The sequence below is a fragment of the Falco cherrug genome, unplaced genomic scaffold (genome assembly GCF_023634085.1).
Source record: "Falco cherrug isolate bFalChe1 unplaced genomic scaffold, bFalChe1.pri scaffold_41, whole genome shotgun sequence".
Lineage (NCBI taxonomy): Eukaryota > Metazoa > Chordata > Aves > Falconiformes > Falconidae > Falco > Falco cherrug.
In genome coordinates, this window is record NW_026599482.1 from 710,394 (window position 1) to 732,882 (window position 22,489).

The window sequence follows — 22,489 nt, forward strand, 5'->3', positions numbered from 1 at the left end:
CCAGGTCCCAAAATCAGATTCCATAGATATAACTTATTCATACATATTCATTAATTATTCATACATAATCATAACATTTCCCGTAAATCATTTACATACTCTCCTCCTATATCCGATTGTGCGCAGTAAAGCTTAGAAAGGTCTAGAAATGGGTCTGGGGTACGATTTGGGTAGGTGGTGTATGAGTCGGTGGTCGCGATCTCCCCCTGCCGGAATTACCTTTTACTGAAGTTCACAGTTTCTTGGCAGGCACCTACAAACTGTTCCAGTCGACTCTCCCCAGTTCCCGTTCATCTCATATTCTGACATTTCAATACGCCTCTGCGTACAGAAGACTGGTCAAATACAATGGAACCTTCCAACCCTAAAGTTATTACAATAGTTCCAGGCCCTTCTTCTAGCCTTGGTACAAGACGTACAAAAGATTCCATAACGTCTCTTATTGCGTAGATGCAAGTTTCCTATAATTTTTTTTTTCTTAACCTTCTACATTTTAATTCTATTAAATGATTTTATAAAATCAATTAATTAATCAAATAGAATCAATCAATTTTAACTTATTAACTAATCGGTAACACCTGGGGAAACTTATATTCACCATCTATGTTCAAGGTTAATCATAGATTAATAGCAGTATTGTCTAGGTTAAAGTAGCAAGATTAGTTGTTAGCAGCAGTGAAAACACAGGTGCAGCAATAACAATATAACCACATCCGTTGTACAATTCTTTCCGTGATTGATTTAGCCTTCAACTGAATTAATCAGTAGATAAAAATAAATGGGTATGTTAAACAGTAAGTAATAATCAAATAAGCCTGTCAGATGATTATGATTGGATATAAATGACTTTTATGGTTTTGAGTCAAGAAGAGAACAGCATGACCTACACGGTCAACAACTGGATTGAATGACAAGGATCAGCTGATGGATGAGAATTCAAAGTACTTTCCGGCTGACCAAGAAGAACAGAACAATCGAAAAGATGATGAAACTTTAAGTGGACTCTTATGACTGGACTTCAGGGATTATGTAATTGCTTTAAGAAATCTACGATGCAAAATGAAAAATTTCAAGTTGCCACTCACTGAGGTGATGCCCAACTCTGTATTGTGATTAAAAGCAAACCTAGAGAAACCCATTCGGCTTGTGGAAATTCTTTAATAATCCATCTATGAAAGCTGAATTCATACCTCTTGCATATACATTCAGTGGCTGATGTTAAACGGCATGAATACTCAGCCAGAGGCTTCTGGTAGTTAAAACTCACAGATATTCAATAGAGGGGGTCAACAGAAACATCTTGTTTTTATAGGAAATACTAAAAACTTTGAATGGTCATTGAACAGAGTTAGAAGCAGAACAATTTCCAGTCCTACTGAAACAGACAAAAATAGGTGTGAAAGTTCACTGAGAAAGATCTATGGACATCTTTAATGACTGTGAGCTAGAGAAAAGAAAATTTCACATTCAGAATTCCAGGCTTCCCTTGAATATGGAAGGGCTTTGCAACATTGCCATGTAACCTCTGTATTTCACCCCAAGAGAAACAATTATTACTAGGAGTGTTCATGTCTTTGTTACATAAATGCCAAGGTAAAAACCCTAAAAGGTTCAGTAACACCAGAAGCGCCCCACAACCCTACCCATTTTGTTGGGCAGTTCTTTCTATTGTGGCCAGGTTTTCCACAACGAAAGCAAATGTTCGATGGTGGAGGTGGATCCCAGGGGTCTTTCATGTAACTAGAAGTTTTTTGAAAAAGAAAAAAAAAAGGAAAACGTATGCATGTATCTTTCCTCTTAAAACAAACATCTCTACAATGTTCCCATAACCTTCAAAGAACATACCTGACACTTCCTTGACTGGGTTGTATTCACAGCAAGACTGTACCATCATAGCCTGTACTTTATCCTCTTTGGAAGCACTGTCTTCAGCCAGGTTGTCAGTCTGTTTAACAGGTAATGATTATTTGACACTCATGTTAGGCTACAAATAGGATCTCTTTGTACCTTACATAAAGACTTGTTTAACCAATCCAATTTTCTTCCAAGTGGACTGAAGCTATGTTTAGAAAAAAGTACACCAGCCGGCATTTTGAAGCTGAACTTTAAGCTCCAGACTGGTTGAAGAAGCTAGCCACGGTACATTTAACTGAGATGCATGCAAGTAGCATTAGTTATGTTTTGCAGCATTAAAAGGACACACAGCTTAAGAGTTGTTGCAGATGCTTTTGCTTGCTGAAATTCAGCTTCAGACCCAGAAGCACTAAAAGGAAATCAGCTTTTGATAATCCCTTAGCATGGGATTTAAGAATTTTCTGTTGGTACTGGATTTTCTGTTGGTTTTTGTCTGCCCACAAGCTCTGCTTCTGGCCAGGAAAAGGAGTCCTTAACAGCAGCTATTGCCAAGTGCAGTGGAACTGCAGGTCCAACACATACTCAGAAGCTGCTCTTTGTTGATCTTAAATGATTCCAAAACCATCCTCAGCACTCCTTTTCAAAACAATCGCCCTTTGACACCCAAAAGGAAACCTTTGGGATCAACATGTCCCCAGGGAGGGCTCGACACAAAACCTCTGCCCAGACCTGCTGCCCTGTGATGCCTGCCAGCAGAGCTGGTGACGCGAGTGCTCCTTCCCTGTCTCCGTTGAGGATACTAAGGTTAGCAAAGCCCTCCTGTTTGTCTTGTTGACAGGCGTGCTCAGCCTGAAAGGCGGTGAGGGAGCGCTAACAGGCAGCCCTGCCAGCCAGCCTGAAGGGCAGGGGGGATGTGAAAAGCAGCTTGGGGCCGCCTGAGAACTAGCACAGGCATTTACGGAGGGGAACGCATGGGAGCAGGGTGTTCTCTCGCTTTCACTCGCTGGGAATGTGCAATCCATTCCTTCCCTCGGAATCTCTCATCTCTAAGTGAGAGACAGTCAACGTTTTAACTAATGTTTTACAAAATGCCTCTTTGTAAATACCTACACATACATACACATACACGTTCTGTTAAAGTAGCAAAGAGTATGTTTCCCAGAAAAGATGTAGCTGAATTTTGAGAAATTTTGAAGACTCTTTGATGGCCATCTGAATTGTGCACCGCATCATCTGATTTGTGGACCCCATTTTAAACTCTATTTAAGGAAAAGGAGGTATGGGAATGATACCACTATGGAAATAGACAGGCATTTCACAGGAGTCAGAAAATGGTGCGTCAGCCACAGCTGGTGACTACCAGCTCCAATATTTTGAAGATTAGGAAACTATTTCAAAAACTTGTTGACAACTCTTTCCTAGAATTGTAATGCTCTTTCTAAGAAATCATTCGCGCAGTGCATTGCAAGAGTTGAAAAGCCCCTCATTCTTCTTCCTTGCAAAAAAAAAGAAAAAAACCTGTTTATAGTTCTCTTCCTCTTCATTGTACTCCTCATTGTCATCTTCACCACTGTAGATGACAGTGGTGAAGACGTTAATCAGTGCAGAGTGTGTTGGTCTTAAAATATTCTCTTGAATTCTGCATGATTGTTTATGATGGGCTGGATGCAGAATCCCTTCCTGGAGACCCCGTTGCAATGGGGCATCTACACCAAAGAACATTCTATTTATTTTGTTAGGAGGGAACTAGAACATGAAATCCAGGCTCAGACCAGCAGGCACAGTTTTTAAATCATTATCAGGCTGATGGAATACTTAAATGGACAGATTGAGCCTTTTAGGAAAACTTGTCTGTGGTGGCTGGCAAAAACACTTCTTCCAGCTACAGAAAATCTGAAAAAAGATGGACATGACCTCCTCTGAACGGACAGGGGAGGCACTGCTGATTAAAGCCTTTAGATAGCATGAAAAGCATGACTAACACCTGATTTCTCATTTTTATAAAAAAAGGAGTAATCTAAGGAGTTCTATAAAAAAGAAAGAAATGTTGTGGTTTATCTGTTTTTAAGCTTTTTGTGAGCTTTCCCAATCTTAATGGCTGTCCATTGCACGTTTAGTTAGAGCTCACAAAACAGAAGCCACTCTGTGTAGCTGTACCCTCAGCCCTCTGCACTACTGGCTTCTGCAGAAGCAGCAAAGGTACAAAGAAAAAACCCAAAACTCCATTGGTGAGGGGTGTATGTATTTACTTGACACAATGTTATTATTGTCCAAGGAATTGCATTTTAAAGACCGATCTCCAGTTTTTGAAAATCACAGGCTGTCTTTACACTGCAGGACAGTGAAAATGTCACAGAGGTACCTTGGTGCCAAGAACCCAGCTCAGCAGAGTGGTGGGCTTCTCCTCTGCTTCATTTAACCTGCTACCTCACAGACCTTGGGCTGGCCAAGTTCCGTGGTTCCCAGTGATGATCCCAGATTGACCGGAGCCAGATCAGGAGCTTCCACCCTTTAGGGCTTAGGGTTGAATATTAGGGTTAAGTCTTAAGGTTAGGTCTTTAGGTTAAGACTTATGGTTATGTCTCACGGTTAAGTCTTAGAGATAAGTCTTAGAGACACGCTGTAACTCGCCAGTACACTTTATGTATTGAGAACTAACATCAGAAAGACATGGCAAAACCACAAGTCATTAATATCTACTAATGGTGGAGGAGAGGTCTGTCTTGAAGAAGCCTTGAAAACATGATCATTCAAACCATGCTGATGCAGCTGATACAGAACTGGACTGGACGAATACATCGATGACGGCGATAATGCTGTAGTCAGGCTTACATTTGAGTATCTGCAATTGTAATCAGATTCTCTGTCCTCCATAAATCTGAGGAATACAGCAGTAATACCTGGAGCACAGAGAGCAGCTTAGGCTGAAAACAAACTTAGAAAGGTAACTACTAACATTTGGGAATGTGCTCAACTGCTTTCTGAGCTTCAGGTTTGGAAAAGATCAACTGTTCCTTCACCGTCCTGGCACAAAAGGCAATACGCTTTAGGATGTTGTTCTTTTTCTCTTGCCCGACATAGACATTGTCTTTAGGAATCTAATAGGAAGCACTTAAGAATGAAACTTCTTGTTTGCATGGTTTGCCAGCTGGCCACTCTCAGTCCTTCCTCTGGAGACAGCATGCAGCCCCCCCACACACACACCCCCCTTTGGGGTGTAAGAATACCCTGCCCCCCTCCCCCAGACAAAGGAAGCAGTCAAACACGGAGACTCGGACTGCTGGCAGATGGGAACAAATCACCGGTTCACACTGCAATGTGTCTCTCCGTTTACTCTAAAAGCACTAAAAGCAAAAGCATACAATAAGGAATCTCTCTGCATAGAGGAAACAGGATGGAGAACTTGACTCTCAGAAAAACCAAGCCCAAGAACAAACCCAATTCAAACGTCTGAACAGCTACCACTGTTGGACTTTGAATGCCACGTCCCAGCAGGCTGAAAAATCTAAGTCTGCTTTGGGACAGATACCTTCAAATCTGCCCTGTCACAACACAATTTAACAGCAGCTTTAACAAGAAAGATACAACCTGAATGCCTCCGTAAACTAACAGCCACAAAGAAGGTGAACGCACTGAAACCCCTCCCAAAGAACACAATGTGTTATGGCTACTTACCTAAGGTCTGTTTTGCCGGTAGCTTTAACTCCTCTGACGGGGACGCCCCTAACAGTTACCGATGAGTTCCCCGGAATCAGGGCATTATCATCTGTGTATTCTGGAAACAACATCAATACAGAGAAAGCATCAGTCAGTTCGTAAGAGTGATATTGACATGTCGTGACGTAGCACTTCAGGGAATCCCTTTACAGATACAAACCCAACATTTTACACACAGCGTCATGCTTTTATCATCTCACGGTACCTTTCCAGAAATCTTCAGGTCTGATAGTCAAACACAAGCAGCAAAATCTTTTCCATTTTTTTGGAATCGTTTCAATGCCAACAGCAAAATGGTCTCTAAAGTCACTAAAGCAGAGTCTGCTAAAGCATGAGGCTCTTTCCTGATCTCACTTACATTGCTTTTGCTCCTGTTAGCTTACAAAACCCTAGAACATGTCTCTATAACAGCGAGCACGGAAGAGGACACCCCCACCCTGCCTCCCACCTTTTCAAACACATCCCAACCATCCATTTTGCCTTCCCACCATCTTCAAAGAGAGTCCACCATCTCTTTCTTTTTTTTCCCCCAGTGATGTTTAAAATCCTGTTTACTTTTAGCTTCTATTAGCATTGCTGCTATTACGAGATTTCCGCGATCACGCGGCCCCGAAAAATCTGAACAAGTTGGCCATCTTCACTCAAGGTTCACTGAAGGGTCTTTCCAAGATCACGTCACCATTTAGCCAGGACTCCTGCACCAAGTTATAAAACCCACGACCGTATCTCCACAGGGAAGATCTCCGAGAACCCCCTTTAGGCAGAACATCCTGGCCGAGTTCTTTCCTTCATCTTCTGAAGGTGACTTTAAGCACGTAGAGGCTGTTCAATAAAAACGGAAATTCACGGTTATGTGTAAAACCCCAAAATCTGGCATACATGTGTATGACACTGAAATGTATTCCTTAGCTTTGCTCTGACAACCACTGGGGGATTTTTGCATTTTCACAGGGAAGACACCCTTACAGAAGTTCCACTAAGTATCTGTGTCACAACCTGTACATCTGCCTCTACCTGCATGTCTATCTCTACCGCCGTATGACACGCGATCCCGTAACACCCCCAAGACCCCTAACACCGTGCTGTTAAGTCTCCTCACAGATACTCTCCTGAACATACTTTACCTATCTGCAGGTAAACAGCGTGCTTAGGTCCAACCACTTGAAAGGCTAGGGCCAAAGTTACAGTTACCGCAGCAGACATGTTATTCTGTTTAAGTTTTAATACATCAAACAGGAAGAGGGAAAAAACCTATGAGTACACATTGTAAAGAAAAGACTGTTGTGAGAATGTCACAGAACCACAGGAAAAAAAGAAAAAAACCAAAACAAAACACCCGATAAAATTTGAATGTTTAAGGAATGGCAACGGTTTCCAAGTCTTTTTATTTCTGTCATATCCCAAAGTCTTTAATCACATGCAAGCTTTGCCAGATGGTAGATTACCAAACTGAAACAGCACGCTAAGTAATACGAAACCATTACCGTCTCTGAGAATCAAGCACCATTTCTGAGATTCAAAAGAACTTAGGGCTTCTCAAAGAACATTTCTAGGTATATTCACCATAAGTGATCTGCCATAAAACTTCAGTATTGCCCTGACACCGTTTAACACGCAGTACCAGGAAAAAAATGCACCGTTTGAAAGAAACGAAGAAATGATGCTCAATAACATCTGAATGAAAATGTCTTTGGTGTAGCAAAGAAGCTGTATTAGCAAGAAATGCCAAGTATACTTGAGACAGAACACCCGTCTACAAGATGGCTTTCCAGGGTCGGCATAGATTCTCACTCACAGATACACTCTTGATCCAAAACGTTGCTACTGAGCAGTTTCTGCAGCAGCCAAGCGCCACTTTGGCAATGCGGTGGAGTAAAAGTAGTTGAAGACAAATTTCAGTCACCAAACCCACTTTTTTCCCCTTCCAATTAGCCACCCACTCCTTTTCTATCACGTTCAGCCTTCTCTGCCGGGTTTCAAAGAAATCTGGCAGGTCTGTGATGACAAGGCATTGTCCCACATTTCCTTATCGTTTTACCTAGAAGGGTTCCCAGAAACCAAACCTCTTCCACGCGCGGTGCCGCACATCGACCCCGTACGCTGCTGTGCCTGGCTGCGCACACAGCCCTCACGCCAGCTGCCAGCGCACAACCACGGAAGAGCAGCTCTGAGGCCCCAGCACAAGTCACCGCTGCCGGCCGCGGCCCAATCGCCTCACTGGCCACCTGCGCCACCGCCAGCCGGCCGGTCCCCGCATCCCGCGCCCGCCGCCCCCACGCGCCTTCCATGGTCTAGGCGTTGGTGACCTGCAGGTCGCAGTGGGTCGCCTTCAGCTTCTCGCGGCCTGATCTGGCGCCTGAGGTCCTGTCACCGCCAGGCTTTCAATACCTGCTCTCCCCTCCTGTCACCCCCCAGGCTGTCCCCAACAGCTGTCCTCTCCTGTACCCCCCCCCCCAGGCCTGTCCCCACCTACTGTCCCCTCCTGTCACCCTCCAGGCTGCCATTGCCTGCTGTCCCCTCCTGTCACCCCCGGGCTGTCACTACCTGGTGGCATAAGCTACCTAAGATAACAAGAAAATAAGAAAAAAAAAAACCAAACCGAAAACCTGCTTTGGTGAACACCAAAACACCCATGACTTTCTCAGGCTCTTCACTACCCCACATGTGAGTCAAGGGACAGGGTCTCCCACAGGCTCTTTTGCGGGCACTTCCTGAAGACACCCCCATCCCCCAACCCCCACCCCACCCTGCTTTTCTACAAGTGCACAAAGAGGTTAAGAAGAGTTTCATGTCTAAGTTAAAGGAGGCAGTTTCTGAAATTAGCTTAGGTGAAAAAAGCAAGGTGGTGTATTCATGGATTTTCTCCTCTGCAAAGCCATGAAGAAAACACGAACCGCACTCCCCAAAGGCAAAGGAGCAAACTGAGGGAGAGCAGCTCACTGGCGCCTTTCAGAGCTTCAACAGTCTGGAGAAACGGGAAAAAAACCCATGCAAAGATAAAGAGCAGCCAAGATGCACTTTTATAAAATGCACATTGGGGCCTGTTCCAGATCTCAGAATGACTTTCAGTATTGCTTTGCATGACTATTAGACCAAGGCCTAAAGTGGCGTGATAGCTTCTGCTTGCCGAGGCACAGTAAGATCACTCAAACGAGCGACAAGGTAACAAGTAAACACCAGAGGCAATAGCGGAGCTTACCGTTTCCCTCCACTGCTGACCAGCTGTACATAAACCAGCTTAACCAGCCTCCCTAAGGGTGGCTCTAAAGTCGCTGAAAAGGAAAAAAAAGAAGGTAAGTGCTTAGCCTGAAATGCAAAGGCACCATCTTGGCTCCCAGGCAGGTGGCACAGATGGCCCAACAGGGTCATGTCCCCACCTTCCAGGGAAGATAAAAAAAGCACAGGACGTCTTAGTGGGGTGGGTTTGTTGCATCCTTTCTCTTTGCTGAAGGCCTGAGGAAGGATGTATTCCACGGTAGGACCGGTGGCACTTTAGACCTGAGGTTAAAAAAGTGCTGCACTTCAGTGACGCTCCCCAAGCTGCTTTCACCACCAAACAGAAAAAGATTTGCTTTCTCCAGTATGGTGGGAATGATACCATAAAGTCGGTCAGGGAGAAAAACCCTCTAAGCCTTGCTTGCAAGTTTCAGAAGGCCGGCATTCTTTATGGCAGTGCTGGGAGCACGGGGGAATGTTTCCTCTGAGCGTGCTCACCCAGTTCCTCGAGCGTACGCACTATGGACAGCAGAGCACTTGCACACTCATAGCGCATTACCCATGCATTTTCAGTCAGGCACGGGATGGGTTACAAGTTGCTTGCTTTAATGCAAACGAGCACACACCCTCAGACAGCACTGCTGAGGTTTTTTACTAGCTCCCCGTGCTCCCCAAGCGGGGCCTTGCCCTCTCTCGGGGGGCTATCTGAGTCAGAGGTCACGATCTCCCCCCACAACAATTACCTTTGTCCGAATTCCAACCAACATTCTGCGGATCGCAGCGCTCTTATCGGCTTGTCTCCTCCTGCGACCACAACGTCCTCACCCAGAGGCTCTTTCTGCATCACTGAAGAGAACGCCGATCTTTTCCCCATCCATTCTTTGTTCCCCATCCTTCCCAAGGCTGACTCCCTGCATGAGAGGTCCCTTAATTCGTCACTTTTAACAGCTTTAGAGAGTCAGCTTGGCCTAACCTTTGTGCGCAGGTGTGTTTAACGTAGAGCTACACAGCAAATCAGAGCGTGGTAACTGGGGAGCTCAGACATCTTGTCCCTTTGCCGAGCCAGCAGCCTTCCCTTAACAGAATCCCTGGACATAAACGTATATACGGTGGAATCTATACAGTGGCATCAAACGTCCCGCCAGACACCACATCCGTCCCTAAAATCCTTCCCCCCAAACAACCCTGAAAGACTTCCCTTGACCCCCTCCTCCACCCCAGGCTGTTCCTGAAATCATCCCCCACCTCCACCTCCCCGCCCTGGCCCTAAAACATTTCCCCCAGACCCTGGTCCAGCCCTAAAGTCCCTCCCCCAACCTCGGTCCAGCCCTAAAGTCCTTCCCCCAACCCCCCGGTCCTTCCCTAAAGGCCTCCATCAAACCCCCTGTCCGTCCCTAAAACCCTTCCCCCAGACTCCCCACTCTGTTCTCTAAATAACACACACCCCCTCACCCTACCCCACCCCCGATTTATCAATACACACCCCCCCACCTGTCTCCACCTCCCCCACCCCCCATACACCCACTTCCACAAACACACATCCTTGCCCCACCCCCCACCCACACACACCCCGGTCCATCCCTAAAATCCTTCATCAATTCCCACCTGTCCCTCCCTAAACCCCTTCCCCCGCCCCCTCCCCTGCTCCCGTCCCTCTGTCCCTGGCATGGCCCAACTGCCCAGCACCACCAGACCACTCTGGCCCAAACACCATAAGGCAATGGTTCCCACCTGACAATAGCAAGTCGAGGAACATTTTTTTTTTTCCTAAATAGAGTTTTACTTGTACGCTGCCGACTACGCTGAATTCTGTTTTGCTGGCTGACTGGATACACAGCAAAGCTGAACTCCACATCAAATATAATCAAATCTATCAAGTATATCAAATAATGGAATATATCAAATGCAATTTCTTATATTGCAATAAAAGAAAATAGCATGCAATATGATAAAAGGAACCAGTGGCAGTTACTGTGAGCGATATGACAAAAGAGCAATAGGAGCGAAGCACCAAATTGTCACTGCAAAGCCTTAACGTGACTAAGGAAAAGGAGACATCGCCAATTCCAACCCCAACATCACACAAGACCACCCTTTATCTGGGAGCGCCCTTGCAGCCGGCACCAGCAGTCTCTCGGGACCTGGGAAATTCCCCTGGAGAAGGTGCCAGAAAGGAATCCTCTTGCTGCTTCTCAACCTGCCCTGGCAGACATATGACGCACATCATAAAAGTTCTGCTCCCTGCTTTCTGTGGTGAAAAATTGGCACAGCACATTTACACCCATACAGAACCAAAAAACATGGCTTGGGAAAGCGCAGCACTGTTCACCTGGAGAGGGTTCCAGGAAGGAATTCTCTTGCTGCTTCTCACCCTGCCCTGGCAGCCATGTCAGGCACAGCACAAAAGTTCTGCTCCCTGCTTTCCGTGGTGAGAAAATTGACACAGCACATTTGCAATAATACACAGATTTGGACACCCGGTCATTCTATTCATAATAGATCTAGGGGGATCTAGGTGGAATAGACCTTTCCATTTTCTTTCTTCAACGATTTCCTGACTTGATGGCCTCCTTCCCTCCTTCAGGTGCCCACCTTTTCTTTTCTAGTTAGTCAGACTAGATGCCTTTCTCAACACAAACAGAGCATTGCCATTTATTTATTTATTGATTGATTGATTGATTAAGACCTTGTGCTGTTTCACAGGTGCAGCAGCTGTTTCTTGGCTTTCTCCACACCCTGGGCTGGGCCCCTGATGCTCACGGTGTCACTGCCAGAGCCCTTGGTGGGGAAGTGGATGTGGACTCCACCACACTCCTTGACGATGGAGCAGACGAAGCGGCCTTTGGCACCAATGAGGGAACTGTGCAGTTTGGAAGGAATAGAGACCTCCACCTCTGTGCTGTTGGCCTAAGGGAGGACAGTACCAGCCTCTTGAGTCAAGCTGCAGAAATGTGTTTGCACCCACTCTGCTTACCCTCTGACTCCCACCTTGCTAGGAGCTTTATACAGCTGGAAGAAATGCCTGAGCAGAGGGCTTGGAGACTGGCTACTCCTGGCAGGAGCAGTCACAGACTTTGGTTTACGAGTCACGAACAGACCGACACGTTTGTCTCCACCCTGCCCTCATCCATTACAACCACGTCTGTATCTGTGTCTTCTAGCAACATTGTCAAGTCCCTCAACCGCAAAAGGCCAGTCGCTTCACTTACCAGCTCCTTCTGGATGGCAAGAATCCTGTGGCGAGCAGCCTCACAGTTTGCCCTCTTGCCTGTGATAACAATTGTCTCCGAGCTGCTGTTCTTTGCTGGGAGATCAATTTTGGTGTTGCTTTCTTTACGGATCTGCCACAAAGAAAAAAAAAAATCATCTCAGAAGTGTCCCATGTCAGAAGAAAAGCCCTTGCAGGCTATATTGGACATCACCAATGAGCAGGAGAGAGCATCCAGTGGGCTTTTGCTGCAGGCAGCGATTATCACGAGCACTTGAGTTAGGAACGATAGCTCACCTTCTTGATGTTGGCACCTCCTTTCCCTATGATGTTCTTGTGGAACTGTTTGCAGATGGGGACAGAAATAGAAAAGCTGTTTTCAACCTAAGGGAGAAAGGAAGGGAGAACTGAAGATTACACTGTCGTGGCAAGGGAGGCCCGACTTCAGGAACTCTGATAAACGAGCTTTTGAAAATAGGCTTAGACCCAAGGAAGTTCTCTATACGAGGGACTGGTAAGAATAAACAAAGGCAAGGACGTTCCCCTATAGCCTTCACATAACAGGTACTACCCCCTGCCTCCATTCAGCCAAAACAGCGTCGACAGCTCCCTCCTCTTGAGGTGTTTTAGCTCTACCCAAGCCAGTAGAGCTCTGCTTTGCCCCAGGGTTATCCAGGCACGTAGGAGGGAACAAGCACTTCTGCTATTAAGCAGAGCACAAGCATTCCTCTGCTTTGAGAAGAGAGCATTGTGCTCATGAAACATTGAAAAGACTTACTTACATGCCTCTCCAGCTATAACAAAGAGAATCCTTCCTTCTCTGCACCAAAAAAATGAATGCTGACTTTTCAAGAATGCTATGGATGAGTTTCATAACCAAGGGGTGTCATCCACCTGCCACACAATTTGTCTTCTGCAACCTCGATTAAGCATGTCAAGACATCCTATGGATGTGATAAACACCTCATCACCTCTGCTCTGTTGCCCCTTCTTCCCCCAGTTTCTTACTGGAACTAGTAACTCCAGCTCACCAGTTCCTTGACCATGGCTTCAATCTGTTCCTGAGCCACATGCACATCTTCCGTAGGTCCTTCCAAAGTGATGTTATCCTCTCCTCCAGTGAATTTGATGTGAACCTTGAGGTGAAAGACAATGAATCTCTTAAGAATTTGCCAAGATCCAAGCCAGGCCAATGCTCTTGGTCAGGCCTACACCATCGATCCCTGCCACTAAGAGATGTGCTCCTTCCCAAAAAGCCCAAACAAAATCCCCACAATTTTACGAGTCAGTAACTTAACGATTTCGGCCATATGGCAGTGCCTAGAGCCCAAGGCTCTGGTGCTGTCCCAGTTTCTGCAAGGGCTTTGGAGAAGTTTACTCATCTAGCCTTTATCTAGATACCGTCTAACTCACCAGGGAGAAGCCTCGCTGCACTCGCCATTTCCAGGTATCCTACTACATCAGTTCTCAAAACAGCACCACATAAAGCTTCCTTGGAAGGGCTCAACCCATGACAATAACATAGGATGAGCAGTGTTTGCAGCAGTAAAAGAGAGGGTTCCCTTGAACAGCAAAGATCTGTGTCATTTCCCCCTGGGTTTACCCACGCTAGAAGACACCTCTCTCTTCCGTGACGAGTGATCTGGACTAAACCTTTTTCTACGCCGGGGGTGCTAAGCTAACCAGCTCATCCATACCTTTGGCATCTGCTGAGTTATTTTGGCCAGGTTCTGTCCTTTCTTTCCGATAATGAAACGATGAAGCCAAGAGGGGGCAGAGACCGAGGAGACGGTAAAACTGTTGGCCTGAGAGACAGAAAAACAGAGAAGCTGTTTGATGGACAAACTGGGAGAGGCCTTCACAACAATTCAGTTCCAACTCCCATGCTGCACCTCCGGTATTGACTTCTAAGCTGCACCTCTAATGGCCCAAGAGAGAGCACCCCCGCTACACCTGTCAGTGCTCACAAAATGTATCTTCATGGGACCTTCAAAGGAGGCCTAGCCCATCTTGTCAGTACCTTTGCATAGACTTCAGTCAATGCTTGCCCAAGTTTCTCAGGCTCGCCTCGCAGTATCAGCGTCTCCGAGCTACTGTCAGTGGGTGGGATCTCGACAGAGACTCCAGTCTTCTCCAAGATCTCCTGCAGGGAATTCCCCTTGGGGCCGATGACATACTTGTGCTGGGACTTCTTCACCTCCACTGCAATAGCCGTAGTCTTCTTTTTCTGTAGGGGCAGAGACACCGAGGCATCAATCACAAGGGGGCGGGGAAGGACAAGAGCGACAGGAAGAGGCACAAGATGCAGTCAAACTCTGCACCCAGCAAAGAGCAAAGCCAAGCTGAGCACAGTGGCTCGGCAGCACCCTAGCACCCCTTGGACCCCTGCCTACAGAAAGCCTTGTGCTCAAAAATTCACAGGGCAAGTACAAAACTAGCATGCTGGGTCAAGCTTCCTGGGACACGGCATGCAAGAGACCACACACACACACACAGGCATGTCGTTGTCGTCGTCCCCGTCCCCCCGTTGGACAACAGGGTTCAACTCCCAGCCGTCTCCCAGGCAGTGCTGTGATGCAACACTGTGCAGGCTATAAGCCGATTGTTGAAATCCAGACCGGTACAAATACAGACCTAACCACGAGGAGAAACAGCCCAGCAACCCACAACAAGGATATTCACAGCAGCGTTGGCTGTGGGAAATAAACTGGAGTGACATTCACTCTTCAGCAACTTCTGCTTATGTAGCAACTTTGATACTGTCAGCTGGCCACCACTGTAGACTTCATGCTTCTTTCCTTCCTTGGTAGCCCCGGTGTGAACAAGAGCCAGGGGAGCTCTTGGTGGCCTGCTAATTCCCACGATACAGAAAAGCCAGAAATCTGTCACCTCCTGGATAGTATCAGCCCAGCTCCCACTCTGCCGAGTGAGGAAACGGTAGGATTCGGGGTCATGTACTGCAAGGGCTGCTGAGCCAGATGCAACCGAGGGATGCACAAAAGTAGAACAAGAAGGGAAGAGTGCCTAGGAGCGGGTGCCAGGGGAAGGTGGGAAGCTTTATGGACCATCCGTACCTTCTCCTCATAGATCTTCTTAACGCGAGCCACAGCCTGAGCTAGTTGCTCCTTTTCTCCGGTGAAGACTATCTCTGTCTTGTTGACACTGGGTGGAGGAATGTCGATGCGCGTCCCTGTGTCCTGCATGAGCTCCCTCACCAGCTTGTTGTAAGGGCCAGCAATGAAAGGGTGGTACACTTTCTCCACTTCCAGCCGCTCCACGGCACGCTTATCCTGGAAGAGCCCACAACAGACCTTGGTGGGAACTGCCCTCTGTATTACAGTCTCTGCCAGGCACAGCTAAGCTCCCAGGGGTGTCCTGCCTGACACTCTGGCCCAAGCAACCTTCTCAGTTTGCGGGCTTGTAGATCTCCACCTCTTTCAATCTACAAATACGGTTGCTGCTGCTGCTCCTTGTTTACGATATTCACCCCTGTGATCTCCTGCCTTATCCCAGCTGGCACCTAAGACGCTTCACTTCAACTATCAAATGCTTGTTTGGGCTTCAGAGATGGACAAAACGCAGCACAAGAAGTTTCAGGACCTGGCAGCGGTGCTCATACAGCCGGCGAGTGGCACAGTATACCTCTCCGTTCAGGCTAACGTTAGCCACTGACTGTAGCCACGGTGGCTACAAACTCCGACTATACCGTGGGGAAGCAAAAAGGCTGACCAGCTAATGCCATGAGAGAGATCACAGTACTGAGGTACCTGCTCAGCGGAGATAAGCAGGATCTCGTGCCGGGCCTTCTGAGTCCCTTCTTTAGTGCCGCTGATCTTGATCTGGTTGCTGGGGTCATCTGGGCGGGGGATCTGCATTTTGGTTGCAGTTTTGAGCTTCAGGTCCTGCAGCTTCTCACCCTTCTTTCCAATGACAAAACGGTGGTGCTCCTTGGGGATGGCAACTGTCGCTGAAGCCTGCAGCAGAAGAACCAAGCATCTGTGAAAAGCCTTGCCTGCACTGGCAGATCCACAGGAACAGAGCCAGGGAAAGCAAGGTGGACGCTGCTCAGCGTACTGCTCCTCAGAGCAAACACAACGCCTTCCCAGCACATTCTGTCTGAGGGCTGACACTGTACCGGTTGATCTACAGTGCCTCCATGCCACGGTAGCGGCCTGGGTGAATGACCTGAATCCCCGCAGCAGCACAGTCCTAAGTGCACTTGTATCAGCTTAACATGCTTCTATATGCAAAGGGAAGAGTATGTTTTGGGAAAGGCAGTATCAGCGGAAATACTGTAACCAACAGCACATCTTGATTTTCTTTGACAAGGTGTGAACCGCACAGGGGGGCTTATCTGGGATGGCTCTGCACTCTGATAACAGCTGTAAAATCCAGGGTTACAGATCTCTCTTCCAATAGGCCGTACCCTCTTCAGAAGCAGCTTAATGTGCATTGGGAAAAAAAGACTAGCTACCTGACCGAGAGCAACTGCCCTTATCCTACCAAAGAAAAAGTTACCATTGTTACTGGAGAGCGGCGGGGAGGCGACTGGGCGACCGCCCCCCGCAGCCCTGTCCCCTCGGGGGTGGCCCCGGCCCTCCCACCAACCCGCGGGGCAGCCGCCACAGACGGGGGGAGTGCAATGTGACTCAGGGATTTTGTCCGCGCCCTGGGTGCCGCCGGAGCGCTCCCCGTTGCCGGCGCAGTGCGGGGCGGCCACTGCGTGGGGGAGCGGCTGGGGAGGCCGGCAGGCTGGGCGGGTGCAGGAGGCCGGTGGGCCGAGCCCCTCCGCGCAGCCCCCGCACCCCCGCTCGCTGCGGAGGGTTGCCCTGGCGGCACGTGGGCCACACCACGCCAATGGGAAAGGCCGAGACCACAGAGTGCAGTCGGGTGCTCGCTGGACATCCCGCTTGCGGAGCCCGTCTCTCTGCTGCCGCTGTCTTGTTGGAGGCAGCGCAACCCGCCCGGCCGCAGAGACGGGCCCGCACCCTCCTCCCGCTATAGCTGAGGCTATACCCCCAACCCCCACCGCCCGCCCCGTGCGGCCAGTGCCACCGCGTGCCCCGGGACCGGCCTTGCCTCTAGTAGGCCCGCAGCTAAGCCTATGCTGGGCACGAGGCCCAGGGGCCTGCCGCCATCGTGGTCAAGAAGAGAGATGTGTGTGACCTCCCAACATACGGGTGGTCCCTCCCCTGTGTGCCCTTTGTCAGCCGGTTGCTAGGGGAAGAGCCCGACTCGTTCCCATAGCAACCGACCAAAGGGCACATGGGGGCGGGGCCACACCTGTGTTGGCAGGTCACGCACTTCTCTCCTCTTCACCAAGATGGTGCCCCGGGACCGGCTTCACCTCTCGTAGGCCTGCAGCGAAGCCTGTGCTGGGCACGAGGCCGAGGGGCCCGCCTCTTCCCGCCAGCTGTGTGCGCGGGAGCGGCGGTCGGGGTCGCTGGCTGCGCGAGGCGCGGGGCAAAGGTGAGGAGACGCGGCGGGAGGGGGGCGGCCAGCGGCGCTGCCCTCCCTCGGCGGGGCTCGGGGGTCTGCCTGCGTGGCCCCCGTCTGGAGGGGCGGTGCAGGACAGCCCCTTCCCCGGCTCTCCGGGAACTCTCCGGGAAGCCCCTCTGGGGTGCTGAGCAGGTGCTGGTGAGGAGGAAGCAGCCGAGGGGAGCTGCGGGGTGGGGCACACACACACCCCCCACCACCCCCATACCCACAAACACCCCCGCCCACCCCGGTCCATCCCTAAAATCCTTCATCAATTCCCACCCGTCCGTCCCTAAACCCCTTCCCCCGCCCCCTCCCCTACTCCCGTCCCTCTGTCCCTGGCATGGCCCAACTGCCCAGCACCGCCAGACCACTCTGGCCCAAACACCATAAGGCAATGGTTCCCACCTGACAACAGCAAGTCGAGGAACATTTTTTTTTCCTAAATAAAGACATTTTTGCTTCATATGCTGCCCACTACGCCAAATTATGTCTTGCTGACTGACTGGATACCCAGCAAAGATGAACTCCACATCAAATCGATCAAACATATCAATCATTGAAACATATCCAAGGCAGTTTCTTGTATTATAATACAGGAAAATAGCATGCAATATGATAAAAGGAAACAGCAGTAGCTATTGTGAGCGATATGACAAAAGAGCAATAGGAGCGAAGCACCAAATTGTCACTGCAAAGCCTTAACGTGACTAAGGAAAGGAGACATCGCCAATTCCAACCCCAACATCACACAGGACCACCCTTTATCTGGGAGCGCCCTTGCAGCCGGCACCAGCAGTCTCTCGGGACCTGGGAAATTCCCCTGGAGAAGGTGCCAGAAAGGAATCCTCTTGCTGCTTCTCAATCTGCCCTGGCAGACATATGACGCACATCATAAAAGTTCTGCTCCCTGCTTTCTGTGGTGAAAAATTGACCAAAACCTTTTGCGCTCATGCAGAGCCAAAAAAATACATTTTAGGAAAGCGCAGCATGGCTCCCCTGGAGAAGGTACCAGGAAGGAATTCTCTTGCTGCTTCTCAACCTGCCCTGGCAGACGTGTGAGGCACAGCACAAAAGTGCTGCTCCCTGCTTTCCGTGGTGAGCAAAATTGACACGGCACATTTGCAATAATACACAGACCCAAGAAGTCACCTTGGAAAAGTAAAAGCGCAACACTGCTCCCCTGGAGAAGGTGCAAGGAAGGAGTTCTCTTGCTGTTTCTCACCCTCCCCTTGCAGCCATGTAAGGAACAGCACAAAAGTTCTGCTCCCTGCTTTCTGCTCTGAGAAAAAGAAAATTGACCTCTCATACCTGGAATCATTCACATTCCAAAAGTACCCACCTTGGGAACATGCAGCGCTGCTCCCCTGGAGAAGGTGCCAGGAAGGAATTCTCCTGCTGCTTTTCACCCTGCCCTGGTAGCCCTGTCAGGCACAGAGCATAAATTCTGCTCCCTGATTTCTGTGGTGAGCAAAATTGGCCTCTTTTCATTGGCAATCATGCACAGCCCAAAGAAACTCACCTTGACAAAGTGCAGCAGTGCTCCCTGGAGAAGGTGCCAGGAAGGAATCCTCTTGCTGTTTCTCTCCCTGCCCTTGCAACCATGTGGGCAGAAGCACAAAAGTTCTTCTCCCTGCTTTCTGTGGTGAGAAAATTGACTCGAACCTTTTGCACTCATGCAGAACCAGAGCTCACCCGGTGAAAGTGCAGCACTGCTCCCCTGGAGAAGGTGACAGGGAGGAATTCTCTTGCTGCTTCTCACCATGCCCTGGCAGCCATGTGAGGCACAGCACAAAAATTCTGCTCCCTGCTTTCTGTGGTGAATGAAATTGACCGGTTTAGTTGTACTCATGCAGAGACAAGACTTTTCTTACTCGAAAGCAAAACCAGAAAGCCACACAGGCTTGGGAATCCTCTTGTTCTTCTGCGTGGCTGGTGACTTCCCATGGCTCTTCCTCAAGGCAGGAGAAACAACCATGAATTTGGAAGCCCACGTAAATTCAAGTACACTTAGTCCTCTGACAGTCACTACTTATGGGCCAGCAGTCCTCTCACCCCTCCACAGATCTGCCTCTTAGTCCTCTAGCAGTCATCCTCCATGGAGGGACCACAAGTCCTCCACACCTACCTACCAACTCACCAGAAATGAGTCAGACCACACCAGAAGTGACACTGCCTGACCTGCAGGAGATATAGAAACCATCATTACTGGTCGACAAGACAGAAAAAACACCGCCATCCACCAGCACAGCAGAAAAACAACCAGAAGAAACATTGTATACAAACCAAAGGCCCCCATCCAAACCCTGCAAAGGCCAAAAACATGAAAAAAGGCACTCTCCACATAAAAAAACCAAACCAAAACCACACAAAGAACACATAATAAGATCACACTACCATAACCCCAGGAACTCAGAGCCAACAAACCCAGATTCTGTCCATAACAATAACACGCTTTAACGCTTCACTCGCTTAACCTCTGGCATACCACAACCTTGTCGCCCCCAAACCCCAGCACGCTGTAGCCCTAAGGCAACACAAAATGGAACACAAAGTCCCTGAAGATCTCCGCCAGGGCCTTCAAATGGTCCCTGACCTCAGGCATCGCAACCTTGAAGTGGGAGCCATGTGGAGGCACCAGAACATCACCGGCACCCATCTTCACACCCTGAAACAGTGCCTGGGATAAACGCTCCTGGGCAGAAAGACTGAGGCACTCGGAGGCTTTGAACCGGCTGGCCACAGTCACAGGGCTTGAGCTCATCATTTCTGTGTCAGAGCCACCAGGCAGGTGGCCCCATCCTCCCAGAGAGACCGCTCAGGGCACCTGTACCCAGCTCCAGGGGGCTGGACACACAGCCTCGGATCCATGGGGGGAGGGGTGCTTTAATCCTGGGAGCAGGATTTGTAACAGTGCCCCTGAGGAGGAAAGCCTCCTCAGGCCTGGAAGCCTGAGAGACATCCCCGCGCTGCTCCACACGTCACCAAAAGCAGGGGCTGAGGAAGGCTGCTTTGGGGCCCGTCGAGGGAACCAGCTCCCCTGGGCTGCTCTGCGGCCACCGGCTGCCGTTGCTGTCGCGCGGGTCTCAGTGCTGCTCTGCAGTCGGCCGTCACCTCCCCGCGGGACACTCCCCAGCGCAGCACACGTCTGCACTGGCTCTCCCTGGGGACAAAGATCACAAGCGAGGGATGGGCTTGGCTTTGCCCCCAGTCCCAGGCTGCCCCCAGAGAGACCTGCCACCCCCCGCCCCAGCTGTGCGATGTGGGCACACGTACAGCTGCAGACGTGGGTCAGGGCAGCTGTGGGCAGGGGGCAAGCCCCGTGGCGGTGCCCCCGGCGCTGGCAGCAGGCAGAGCTGGGGGAGCGAGGGGCAGCCCAGGGCAGCCGGCAGCCGGCGGCGGGGCCCGGCAGGGTGCAGCACCCTCAGCAATGCCCGGCTCCTTGCGCCTCGGCCCCAGGGCTGCAGCGCAGGGCTGGCCCCAGCCGGGGCTGGGCTGGGAACAGCCAGGCAGGGCCCCTGGCACCCCGGCACGCACCTGCTCCCTGCGTGGGGCGGCCTGGTCCTTTGCAATCGACCCCGTGGCACCCAGAGAAGGGCCCTGCCCTGGGCCTGAGCCATCGCTGCAGGCAGGAGGCCTTCCTCGGCGTCCGTCCCTCAAATCCCTCCCTCCGGCCCCCACGATCCATCCCTAAAACACTTCCCCTCGCCCCCAGTCCCTGCGAGCGGGGAATCCGCCTCCCCAGCTTTGAGCCCGGGCGGCGCAAGCGCCCCCAGGGCTCACCCTGCCATCCATGTGGTTCCTGGAAGAAACACCATCCCACCATGCCCGCAGGCAAACCGCTATCCCTATGGACACAATGGGGGCAGCCGGCACGGGGCGGGGGGGGGCTGTCACTCTCGGGGCTATTCTAGTGAGCAACACTCAGAGAGGCCAAAAACTGGAGTGCAGGGGTGATGCCGGCATTACAGCCGGCTGCAAGCGAAAGGCACTCAATGGGCATGGGCGCTGCTGGGAGGGAAAGCGCCACGTCAGGACGGTCGGGAATCTCGGCTGGCTGGGAGGGAGCTCCATCGAGCGCTCAGAGTCGAGGCTTGAGATCCTTGCAGCCACGGAGGTTTTTGCACGGAGAGCTGCGCTAAGCAAGGCTGGTTTATCACTTTGGCTGCAACACGAGCGTGCTGCACCCATGCATGTGTGCTTCCCCTGAGCCGACAGAGAACTTTCTCTCCTGGGCTCTGTTCCCTCTGGGACAGCGGCTGTGAGCGAGGCAGGGCTGTCAGATATGCACAGCAGGGGTCGAGGGGCTCAGAACGGATAAACCCCCCGGCCTGCGCCCGGCCCTGCCCCTCTCTTACAGCCTCCATGGCAGTTCCCCTGCAGCTGAGTAGAACCATCAACGCTCTGTCTTCAGTGCAGTTTCTTGTACATAGAAAAAGGGGACAGCACAAAGCGTGAAGCAAAGCCAAGAAGGTGGCACCTGATTTTAAAAAGAATACATTCAGTACATCACAAAAAAATGCGGTGGAACTCACTCTTCCAATTGGGTTAGGCAGGAGGAAAATGGATTTGGAAAGCTCACTTCAAGCTATAAGGTGGCTACTGAACACAGACTCTCCCGTGCATGTCCTGCACATTGGTTCCGCGCCTTGGACATGCCTGCGGTTTCCCTGAAGCACCCTCTCTGGGTTACTCTTCCAAAGGGGTTCCTGGGACATCTGCATAGGGAAGCTGCCTGAAGCAATCACCGTTTGTTATCCTGTCAGGTTTCAGCCAGGGCAGATAGCCTGTGCATGCAGGGACTACAGACTTTTTCTGTAACTACAGACTTTTTCTGTTAACACACTGATCTTGCAGAGAAGTCATGCACTGTGCAATTAAAAACAGAGAACAGTGCGAAACTAGTTTTGGCCTTCAAGGCATTTCTGACCTAATTACATTGAACTTTATTTGCTCAGAAGGCCTTTAAAATTGCTCCAGTTGAAGGCAGTTTCCTGATCAGCTCTGGGTTCAGAC

At 50.0% G+C, this 22,489-nt stretch overlaps 1 protein-coding gene across 1 annotated transcript; it reads right to left on the minus strand.

Annotated features, from left to right (window-relative positions):
* Positions 1 to 11,484: 11,484 nt before the first annotated feature.
* Positions 11,485 to 13,236, minus strand: LOC129735140 (vigilin-like). Its single transcript, XM_055700498.1, has 4 exons — positions 13,027 to 13,236; positions 12,293 to 12,379; positions 11,997 to 12,128; positions 11,485 to 11,694 (listed from the first exon to the last, which is right to left on the minus strand). The coding sequence occupies exons 1-4, from the start codon at positions 13,039 to 13,041 to the stop codon at positions 11,485 to 11,487; spliced, it is 444 nt and encodes a 147-aa protein (XP_055556473.1). The 5' UTR covers positions 13,042 to 13,236.
* Between the last annotated feature and the right edge of the window lie 9,253 nt (positions 13,237 to 22,489).